Source organism: Mixophyes fleayi, chromosome 5 (assembly GCF_038048845.1).
Source record: "Mixophyes fleayi isolate aMixFle1 chromosome 5, aMixFle1.hap1, whole genome shotgun sequence".
NCBI lineage: Eukaryota > Metazoa > Chordata > Amphibia > Anura > Limnodynastidae > Mixophyes > Mixophyes fleayi.
The window spans coordinates 212,698,404-212,710,634 of record NC_134406.1 but is presented as its reverse complement, the minus strand read 5'-3'; the positions used below and the strand labels follow the sequence as shown (position 1 = coordinate 212,710,634).

Below are 12,231 nucleotides of genomic sequence, written 5' to 3'. Positions count from 1 at the left end.
CTGTTCCAGTACCGCTATTACCATCTCCAGTGTACTCTATTGTGACAGCTCCAGTTCTCTCATCACTACTATTCAGAGCTGCTATTTCATCTGTGACTCATCAGCTGTTACTACGAGTTACCTCCACCACTCCAGTCAGCCTTCAGCCTCTGGCTGTGTTGAACTATTGCAGGCTCCAGTACTTCTTTTACCATCTCCAAAGTACTTCATAGTGACAGCCTCTGTCCTCTCGTTGTATACCACAGAGCACCTATTCTCCTAGTGACTTATTGGCTGCTGACCATCAGCCTTTATTATTGTTGTGCCTTTATTTATACCACTCGTCTGTGGACTCCCTCGTCTCCATCCACTTCACCTGGCTCCCCCACATCGTTCTGCTGTACACTCACTCACGGGACCGCGACCTGCAGATTTGGTGCAGCTAAGACCATACCTCCTTGCGGGGGTTTCTGGTGAAAACTACCTGTCTATTAGACTCCGCGCCCGTGGGTGGGCTTAGCTATGTTCAGCAGAGCCTAGGGATCAATTTCCTGTAAGCTAACCGTGACACTGACCATAGTCTCCTATTTCTCAGCTGGATCAATCTTTAGACCAGTAGTGGATCCTAAATGAGGAAAGGCTGTGGGGAGCCCTGGTGTAATTGGCCAGGGATTACCGGGCTTAGTGTGCCATATAGACCATGCTGGGGGTGAAGGGGTGTGTGGAAGAGCAATTCTCTTTGGGAATATGATGACGTCTGACCAACTGGGACTTAGGGGGAAAAGAGGGATGGAGATCTATGTGTATGCTTATGTGGGAGGACACGAGTAAGCTCTGAGCTAGCTGACTGAAGGATTATATGAGTATATATATGTTTCATAATATAGAATATGAGGTGGAAAACTGAGAAAAAGTGTGGGGGACATGTATAGGATAGGAACTGTAAATAGAGAGATATGCTGGAAAGGTGCCAGGGAATGCATTGGGAAAGGCATTTTGACATGGACAGATCGGAAGCATAAGGGGTCCCAAACAAGCTCTGTTCCCCAAAAAAGGCCATGGGGTATATTCACCAATCAGGTTCCAGCTGTCATTTTGTAGACTGTACTAAATAAATGATAACTAGAATCTGATTGGTTGCTATCATCTCCACTTTTTCAAATCCGCAGTTTAGTAAATAAACCCCCAGGAGTGTTTGCAGTTCCAGCAGTTATCTCATGCTATCCTTGCTGTGCGTGTGCCAGAACAGCTAACAGCCGGATAAACTACGATTTGAGGTCTCGTCATTGTCCCATTGTACAGAGTCACTTAAAATGATGGTGCTTTAGAAATAAATAACAATATAACATATATAAAGATATTAGAAGTCACAGAAGATATCCAAGACCATTTAAATTCATGATTGAGTATTATACAAGTCACTGAACTCCAACGTGATTATCCTTATATTATATAGATCATGGTGCATTATTTCTTGATAATTGGTAGGTTTATAACAAGGAAATTCAAACATTTTTCTATTTACTATTTTGCTATGTTTTGGTATACTTTGTTTTAGTTTAATTATGTATTTTAAATTTCTTATGAGTAAAGGGAAAGCTGCCAGCCTGTCACACACCTGCGTCATGCGAGATAAATCTGTTACAGGTTCCTGAATCTGTGAGTGGCTGGGGTCGGGCCAGATGCAGAGGTTGTGTTGTCTGCATTTTATGCAATGTAATCACAGAAATAAAGGAGGTGGTTCACCTTCACTGACAATTATGCATATCATTACAGAACACTTTTAAAACTAATCATGTGATATAATTACTCTCCAAATATAAGAATATTTTATACAGGCCCTTTTACATATATTCATGTCACTTGTGTATTATAATAGTATTATAGTAGTATATTGCTATGCTTACCTTTACTTGAGCGAGATTTGTAGGCAGTAATACGTCCAGTTATTGCATCTACTTCAGGGTTAATGTATTTCACAATAATACGAAACAAGTTGAGATTTGATTTGCCCACATTAACTGGTATCCTTACTTCATTCTGTGGAAAAATATAGAAAATGGTTATAGTACAAAGGGCTAGATTTACTAAAGGGCGGTTTTATCAAACCGCCAGTTTTTTTGGCCATTTTTCCGATGGATACTAATGGTCAAATTGCCATTAAAATGGCCAGAATCAACATTTTAAAAAACCACCACTTTACAGATTTTAACAATGATGAACATACAAACTCCTCACCCTCACCTACCAGGCTCTCTCCCACTCTACTGCCCCTTACATCTCTAACCTCCTCTCCATCCACACTCCTGACCGCTCCCGGCGCTCGGCCAATGACCGTCGTCTCTCATCTGCACTGATCACCTCATCCCACGCCAGAATTCAAGATTTCTCCTGCGCTGCCCCCCTCCACTGGAACGGCCTCCCTCGCTCCATCCGTCTGTTCCCTAAAATGAGCTCCTTCAAATGGGCACTCAAAACCCATCTGTTCCTCAAAGTCTACCAGCCATCCACCTAACCTTCTCCTTCCTTCTTCTCCTTCACCCTCTTTCCTGTTCACACTTCTCTTGTGCTTCATCCCCTCTACTGACACCTCTCGTGCCTGTTCTCTGTTTCCACTCCCTTTAGCATGTAAGCTCTTACGAGCAGGGCCCTCTTCCCTTCTGTCTAAACTCCATTCCTCTCCTCCTTAGGCATTGTACTTGCTGTGCTAGGAGCTATTGGAGTTTGGTTTTACTAGTCTCCTTCTGTTTTGTTGTACCCTGTACGATCCACTGTTCGTATTGTACTTTGCATTTATAAGGCGCTGCGGAAACCTTGTGGCGCCATATAAATAATAATAATATTAATAACTTACTAAACTGGGATTTGGAAAACTGCCATCCAAACGGCCAAAACGAAAGAGGTGGTTTGAATGGGGTGACATTGCTAAACTGCATGCTGTTTGAACTATCTGGCCACTCAGAACATAAGAGGAAGCACCATTGTCATATAAATCATGGGGCAATCATTATTTATTGATTAAGGGGTAAAATTAAATTATAATTAACTTAGACGGGCAAATTTTATTTTTCATTATATTATGGCGACAATATTATTGTATTATGGGGTAAATATGAATCTATAATTATATTAACTGGGCAATGCTATTTGATTGCTAATGGGGGCAATAATTATTTATGATGCACACATGTGGCAATACATAGTGCACCCATGGTATAATAATATAATAATATTGTCCCCTTAATATAATAAAAAATTAAATTTGCCCATCTACGTTAATTATAGTTTAATTTTACCCCTTAATCAATAAACAATAATTGTCCCCATAATTTATATGTCAAAGTGCCTCCTCTTATATTCTGAATGACAAGATAGCTGAAAGAGCATGCATCAAGCCAATCAGAATCAGGTATAAAAAATACCTGTCCTTTTATGAAGATTTTGATAGTGGTTTTGACCAAAACGTTGGTGTTTTATATGTTTTCGATCCGCCACCCATCGCTAAGCATTTTACATCGCGGCCTCAATTCACCCTTTAGTAAATGCTGCGGTTTGGAGCAGTAAACTGCCAGGGATGTCTGGCGGTTTAAAACCACCACCAAACACAATTCTTAGTAAATGTACCCCAAGATGTCCATAATTATTGCACAACACTACACTGGGCAGCATACGAACACTAAAATGACAAGTAATGGAAACAAATAAGAATTAACCCATAATAGACACACACATTTCGTGTTCATGGAAATTAGTTGAAAGTTCAATACAATCCTATCAGAACACTACAGAAACAAATATATTACTCTTCACATAATATACATACTTTTTTTTTGTTCTATTACTATTAATTTTTGCTATTAGCCATCAAAATATAAAGCAATGCCTTACAGCAACATTTTGCATAAAACCAAATTAATCAAAGGTAATATAAATTTGTCCTTAAGAAAAAATATAGCGGTGAAATGAAATTTAGAAGTGGAGATATGGAAAATGCCCCTGTATACTCGCCCACTTCATCATGTTTGTGTATATGTATATGGTATGCCATACTGCCACTTCCATTCAATCACATTCCCATTACATTTTTAACACAGCCACTTCGAAATTTCCAATTCAACCAGTGTGTGTGTGTGTGTGTGTGTGTGTGTGTGTGTGTGTGTGTGTGTGTGTGTGTATTAGCTATATATATATATATATATATATATATATATATATATATATATATATATATATATATATATCCATTCTAAAGAGGTAGCACTTGCATGTTATATAATGGTGTAATGCATATATTTTTTGACCATTAAGATTTTATTCAAGGCAGATAACATACAAATCCAATTGTGTACAAAGGAAAGACACTTACAAATGAAGCCTCACGTATGAAGTAATCCTTCAGCAATTGAGTCATTTCTTTTACAGATATTTAGAAAAATGAGCAGAGCAGAGTTAAGAAGATGATAGAAGGGAATGCAAGCTGTAGGCATGCAGAGCAGACCAGACTGTAGAGAGACAAAGCAAAACAAGAGATAGATCTAAATATCAAATAATCCTCTGAATGCCTAAAGAACTGCTAATGTACATGCTGTATGTAGATGTATGGAGAGACAAAGCACTGGGAAGGATGGTGAGAGGGTTAGTTGGACGCAAGACCCGTTTCTAAAAAATATACTCTTTTCAACTATACATGCGCATGAAAAACATGTGTCGCTATGTGCATATTACACTATTAACGTGTCCCTGGCTTGTGCCTTTAGCTTCCTGGAGAGGCGGAACCGGGGAAGGAAGGGGTGTTTTAATGGAAGTCAAGTACATTCTTGTGCTCCACTTGGAGGTAGAGATAGTCGCAGATACAACTGTCAAGAGACGTATATGTTGTGGTTGCTCTACCCCAGGACAAAGGTCCACACTATGATGCGACTTAAATAAATACACTACACCCTCACCCCCCAAAAAATGGAGGAGCAAACAGCATTGGGCAAGAGCCACTACCAGCCCTAGGCTATGACAGGCTGGGGTTGTGACACTATAACAGGGAAGTCAGCAATGTAGAGGTCACCCTGTCAATGTCAACCAGCCCTAAACTGTTCAGCACGGGGCTGAAGCACCCGGCAGTATCGGGCCTATAAAAACACTTGTCCCCACCATCGAAAAAAATAATAATATGTATATGAATTACATTAAAGTAATGTACTTAATTAAGGTTATGGCCCATGTGGGGGTGTACACATTACTTGCCAATACAGAGTGACCTTCCCACACTCTGACCCATCAAAACAAAACCAATATGTAATGATGAGTAGCTGACTGGCCACCCATCTGTAGAAGTGTTTATTTTAATAAAATATTTTTTTCATGGTGTCAGTGTGTTTATTTCACATTACGACCAGGTCCCGCTAAGATCTGGCATCCAGGTCTTAGTGGAACCTGGATGCCAGGACATGCTGACTCTTGTAATTCTTTAAGGGCCAGCATAACCATGCAGGTTAGGGGCTGCCAGAGCATGCTGGAACCAGTAGTGCACCAGCAAAAATGCTGAAATCTCACTTTTAACTAAATATTACCCCAACAGCCACAGGGCAGGTGTTGGGAACAGCTCTAGCGCTTCAGTATGGGGCTTTTTTAACTAAATGGGGGCCAATTCTGTTAGGGAATTCAGCCCCGTGCTGGACAGACTAGGGTTTGATGACATTATGAAAGGGGGCTTTGTGTGTTTCCCTGCTATTGTGTTACCATCCCAACCTGTCATAGTCCAATTCTAGGAGCGGCTTTTGCTATTCATCCCCCGTACCAGCCTAGGCAACGAGTGCTGGAGCTGGTTCTTTTACATGTATTTAGTTAATCCTTTTTTGTACAAATAAAATGACATTCATGAGCATCAAGTTGAAGATGATGAATGGCGTCTCCAGTGTGCCGATGCATGGAGATAAACTGTATCTTGATGCACTTTAAATGTATCACATTTATGTGTTTATTTTGAAATGTGTACATGTTTTTTTTTAATGGCACGCATATTATGCTGGACCCTAAATGAGCCACATTATGAGCAGAGTTAGCAGTTATGTACCTGAGGAGGCGGCAGAGAGTGATTTACTAAAAGGAAAAATAGCACACAAATTAGTGCACCAGGTTGGTATTGACCGCTAAAGTATCCCGACATGGGTGGACAGGTGAGTGCTGGGTGGCCCGGGAGGTCCATGCAATGTGTAGGTTTAGCCACTGTATTGTCTGTGGCTAAAGAGCTTTAAGTGATGAAGACTGTACATACTAGGAGGTGATCTCAATTTAAGGTGGTTCTCGTAAGGTGGGCAAATCTTCACACTATGTCCGAGGTGGCAGTAACCAGGACTTGCCCACTACTTTCAAAGAGACGCTTGTTCTTTATATTATCACTGAATCCAAATTTAAAGTGATGGTACGTAAAATAAATGTAGATTACTGACTTACCAATGCAAGCTATCAAGACGTAAGTAGGGGTCATACCAGTGAGACAAAATAGAGAAATTTGAAAGATGACATATTTACTTTTAGAAAGTTGTTGTAGAATTAGAATTGTCACTAAATATTCAATGGTGCAAGATAACTATGTGTAACGTGACTTCATTTTTTGACAATATGGTGAAATTGTAGTTCAAAACACTTTATACACTTCGGGCCTGATTTATTAAGGAACTTAAATTAAGAAGTTTCATATTTAAGTCTCCTGGACAAAACCATGTTACAATGCAAGGGGTGCAAATTAGTTTTCTGTTTTGCACATAAGTTAAATACTGACTGTTTTTTCATGTAGCACACAAATATCAACTTTAAATTTCAGTATACAAATAAGCTATCAAGTATTTGTGTGCTACATGAAAAAACAGTCAGCATTTAGCTTATGTGCAAAACAGAATACTAATTTGCACCCCTTGCATTGTAACATGGTTTTGTCCAGGAGACTTAAATATGAAACTTCTTAATTTAAGTTCCTTAATAAATCAGGCCCTTACTGATTAAAGTATCTTGCAGCATTTTTAGTCCAAATACAAATAAATAATCCAAATATATAGTACAGTGTATAAGTATAGCCATGTTTTACCACACATTTGACTGAATATTGGACTGATGTAAGAAAGAAAAGCTACTTCTCACCAGTAAATCAAACTAGAATATATAATACAGAAATGCCATGTTACTAATAAATAATGTTAAATAAAAGAAATCTGGTGATTGTCTCACATGAGAACCAATTCTATAAGGTACATGTTTAACTCCACTATAAAATAAGGTTAGATCTAACTAGGGGCATTACTCAGGATATACAGGCTTTCTTCGGACTAGGTAATGGCTGGTCCTCAGATTATAGTTTCTCCTGGTTGCCAATGGAACCTGTAGCTATTACTGCTGTATGTAGAAGACAAAACTCCGTCCGACCAAACCCTCTCTAGTAGTTCTGTTGCCCTCCATCCAGAGCTGGAGACACCAAGATAAATATGCAATAACTTTCTATCATACTGGTATATATGTTGCAGAATTTACTCTGCTGAGGTATTTGCAGAAGAGCCCTATGGGGATGTTAAGCTCACTGCCGGCTTTTTATGTCAGAAGCACTAACTTACTTGTATGGAAGACATCTGGGCATATCCTCGCCAGCTGAACCCTGGAAACTCCAGGGGATTATATCCAAACCTCACACCCCTTCCATTAGCGTTCGTGCCATCCTCAAATTCATATTTCATTTGATGAAGGTCAGGGAAGTAATAGTTTTCCTTTGGCCTGGAAGAATAGTATATTTGTAAGGATTGACATAATGAAAATCTTGCTTGTTTTGCCCCACTCCCACCCAATGGTGCGGTTAAGGTAACCACACCTAGGACCCAACCATTCATATTGGCATCAGAGGTAAGTGCAAAGGGAATTATAGAAGTCTGCAGTCTTACTTTCCAGACTATATATATTGATTGTGAAAATTAATCTGTTGCTCCAGTATTGTTGTCACTACAGAAACCCTGACTCTGTGCAGCACAGAATCATTTGTATACTTTTCCAGGGCAGAAGAAGGTTTTTTTTAGCCATAACACATGTGTGGAGCGTACATTTACTGAGAATATGGAAATGGCCATGTGCAAATCCCCCTTTGGAAATCTTGTGCTTGTCCTCTTATGGCCTTCAGCTGATTTAGGACCAGAAGAGGACCACAGAAAGCAGAGAGAAGTGTTTTCTCAGGAGGGAATTCAATGCAGGCAGCATCTGATGGGATATCCAATAAGGTACCATATGCAGAACTGGTGCAACATTTGTAAAGCCATGGCTTTCTGTAGCTATGGATATCAGCTAGCTATTAATCCATGCAGACACTCGTGTTACCCATGACTGATACCTGATTACAGTGTCTGTCAAAGGAGGAGCAGCAGACTGATATACTGCATTCCATACTATGGACAGAAGATGTGTAATGGATGCAGAAGCTGGGTGAGTAGGCCGTGGCTTCTGTTTATTCAGATGCCACATTCATTACAAAGCTCCAGCCCGAGAAGGTTTAAATTAAAGGTGTGAAAGCCCTCTTCTGCTCCCCCTATTATCTTCGGCTGCAATCAGGTAATAGTGAACCTCCTTGACTGGGATCAGAGTAACACAAAAGTGCTACTTTTGTGTAAACCTATGAACAGGTGGTTTAGCAAGACAAAAATAAACTGAGGAAGTAAAGTGGAAGAAAAAGAATAACTTATAATATAACACTGCTTAGCTGTAAGCAAACATACAATAAACTTACTGGTTGCAGTTTGTGCCTTCAATATTATTTCTGCAAACGCATTTTCCTGAAGATTCATCACACAGATGACTGACAGCGCCCCCTACATCACACTGACAACCTGTCACAAAATAAGCAATATTAAAGCACCGTAATGCTAAATTCCCACCTGTCATATTGTATTTGTCAGCAATGTGCTCTTTAAATTATGATGTCGATGCATACACCATAAAACAACCAAAAAACATACTGATAGGTTAAGTGGCATCTGACAAAATAGACCCTAGTCTGTGGATGGTAGGGGATTTAGACTAAGCTTCAATGGGGCATTGACTGATGTGAATGACTACGTATTCTCTGTACAGTGCTGCATAATATGACTGGCGCTATATAAATATACAATAATAATACTATACATGTCAGAGCTCAACTATCATTACCATTATCACAATATTCAAGACATTTTCAATTGCAGCATAATTGCATGTCACAATTATCCTGAGATCTAGCAACTGACAGTGGCGCTAGAAGGTGAGATAAATCTTTCATTCGTTTATTGATCAAAATTATCCAACATTAAAATTCTTTGTTGGAAATAGAATGTGAACCTTTGCTGTCAGTAACTGGTGTGACACCCTTGAGCAGGGTTTACGGCAATTGTTAATTAGTTCCACACATTGGCTTGCAGGAATTTTGACCCATTCTTTCTTGAATAACTGTTTCATCTCACGGATGGGGTTGGGTACGTAATTCAGACACTGGAAATGTCGACAATTATCCTGTCAACATGAAAATGGCAGAAGGCTAAATGCCGACACTTCCTTTATGGTGACAGCTTTACAATGTTGACAGTCACAATGCCGACGTTAAAAGAGCAATGCCGGCGGGTCCGGCTGACACTGGAAGGACATTGTGTCACCATGGACACATTATTGAATAAGGCGATGCCTTGCTGCTTGTACACCAACTGACATTTTTGCTTAGGAGTTTCTTTTTATATTTTTTTCTTAATACGAGGCTTAACTCTCATTATGTTGTAATGTATTTCTACACAAAAGCTGCGAGGTGGATTTCTCACCCTACAGTGTCCAGTTTGTAGGGTGAGATGATGATGTGAGAACAGAGACTTCAGTGATCGGGACAAATGAGTGTGGACTGGGGAGTGCAGGAGAAGGTTCATAGGGTGCGCTGGGTCTGGCATGAGGAGACATCTTGTCAGATGGTGTTTTGTCTGGAGCAAGGGGCAAGGTCATGGGTTGTGAGAATGGAAGGGAATGTGGTGAAGGTGGGCAGAGAAATGAGTTGAAGTTGCCAAAGTGGCATCTGGGGTTAGAAGATTGGGCCTATATCAGATAAGTGAGATAGGTTTGCTTGGCAAGTGGCACGGCAGTGTTGTCAGATAAAAGGATGGTGGAAGTAGGCATTGGAGAGAGATTTCTTCCCGTGGGACTCAGCAGTCCAGGAGCACTTTTGTCATTAGCTGATTGGTTTGCCATGGTTGACATTTGGACGGTGGGAGACTGTAATTGGTGGTTGGAGCTACATTGTCTAGGGCTGAAGTGAGTGTATTATTGTAGACAGAGGAGCCTATCAGGGCAGACAGTGTAGTTAGAGGTGAAATGATGAGCGATTAGGTTGAGAGTATTTTGGTGTCCAGTGTAAATTATTTAGGCACCGGGAGGGGGGGGGGAGGTCGTAGCATGAGGTGTGATTCCTTAAATTATATCATATCGTGAATATCTAAAAAACAGCTGTTTTTTCTTGTTAAAATCTGATTTTACACAACATTTCTGATGGCAGATTTTTCAAGCTCACTTGTAGATCAGAAAAGACCTGACTGCTAAGGCTATCTCCACCCTTAGAAAAAATATCTACTGAGGATTTAAATATTATTTTTCCCTTATTGATAAAATGCTGTTTCTAACGATTTGTTAGTTTTTTGCATGAATCAAAATACATATTTTCAAGGTATTTGTATTTACCAGCAAACAATGACCAGTTCCTAAATGATAACACAAACATCCCATCTTGCAGGTGTCACTGTACCTTTACATCCAAAGTAATTCTTCCCTTCTAGGTAAAAGTAACCATCTTTACAGGTCCCACACAATGTGCTGCAGGTGTTTGGTTTACAACGACAATCTCCTTCAGTCTGAAAAGAGAAATTACATTCAACTATATTATTATGTAGGGATATACACCAATACTGAGGCTTATAAAATACATTTTCTTTAGTGCAAAATATTACACCTGAGGCTTATTTGATAGGTGGTGAAAGGTGTTACATCTAAATATCAGTTATTCAGTGGCATAATTAGAAATGACTGTTCCCCATTCAGAGCTCAGAATCAGAGCATTCTCTGAAAGTGCTGATCAGAATGAAATCTAATACTGAAATGTGTCACTGCATCACTTCCTTCAGTGCAGTATTGCAGAAACCTGGACAGGAACTTTAAAACCTGGACTGTTCAGACAGTCAGACAGGTGTAACTCTAAAGTGAAGCTGGGTTGTGGGTCTAATAAAGAGACACTAAACTAATCATAAAAATAAATTCCTTTTATTCTGGCCCACTTTGGGAAGGATTGTCTGTTGACACTTTTGGAACTGGAAAAGAGCAGGTACCAAACGCTACACAGAGACTTTTGTAATTGGTGTTCTTCTGCACAATGTCAATGGTAATGATCCATATTCACAATGTACATTCTGTTATCCTAAGTAGAGTACAGTCAGGGTCCTCAGAGGGTAGACATACTTTAATGGTTCCCTTATCTTAATAAGATACTAAAATACTTATCACCATTAATGTTTATATTATGGATGACTCAGATTTGTGATCTGTTTATGTTATCAGAGATGGCTTATTACCATTGTGTAGCACTGCAATTTTTTCACAATACAAGTTTAAATAGGATTTTCAAAAATCAGTAATCCAAACCATGACGTTAAATTCAAGCTTAAAGATTTAAAAGAGGTGTTATAGGTGTTTCCTGTTTTAGAGGACTTTGATATCCCCGTGGGTATATTATTGATCTGCCCCATTTCTATTTATTTTTTTTATATATTTTTACCTCCTTTTTTTAATACATTTTAGCAATTGACTATATGAATATACCCAAATTTGAGTTTAATTTCCTAATACCTAGGTTATATGTCTTATAGGGATGAGCGCACTCGGATTTATGAAATCCGAGCCCACCCGAACGTTGCGGATCCGAGTCGGATCCGAGACAGATCCGGGTATTGGCGCCAAATTCAAAAGTGAAACTGAGGCTCTGACTCATAATCCCGTTGTCGGATCTCGCGATACTCGGATCCTATAAATTCCCCGCTAGTCGCCGCTATCTTCACTCGGGCATTGATCAGGGTAGAGGGAGGGTGTGTTAGGTGGTCCTCTGTGCTGTTTAGTTCTGTGCTGTTTAGTTCTGTGCTGTTTAGTTCTGTGCTGTTTAGTTCTGTGCTGTTTAGTGCTGTGCTGTGCTGTGCTGTGCTGTGCTGTGCTGTGCTGTGTTCTGCAGTATCA

General features: G+C 39.7%; 1 protein-coding gene across 2 annotated transcripts in view; it reads right to left on the bottom strand.

Annotated features, from left to right (window-relative positions):
- Nucleotides 1-12,231, bottom strand: part of LAMA3 (laminin subunit alpha 3) — a 183,752-nt gene that overhangs the window by 89,287 nt on the left and 82,234 nt on the right. For both annotated transcript variants that reach the window (XM_075213429.1, XM_075213427.1), the window contains exons 19-22: nt 10,757-10,862; nt 8,732-8,831; nt 7,578-7,734; nt 1,887-2,019 (exon numbers count right to left, since the gene is read on the bottom strand). In XM_075213429.1, the coding sequence (XP_075069530.1) occupies nt 1,887-2,019; nt 7,578-7,734; nt 8,732-8,831; nt 10,757-10,862 (496 nt within the window). The remainder of the gene's footprint in view (nt 1-1,886; nt 2,020-7,577; nt 7,735-8,731; nt 8,832-10,756; nt 10,863-12,231) is intronic.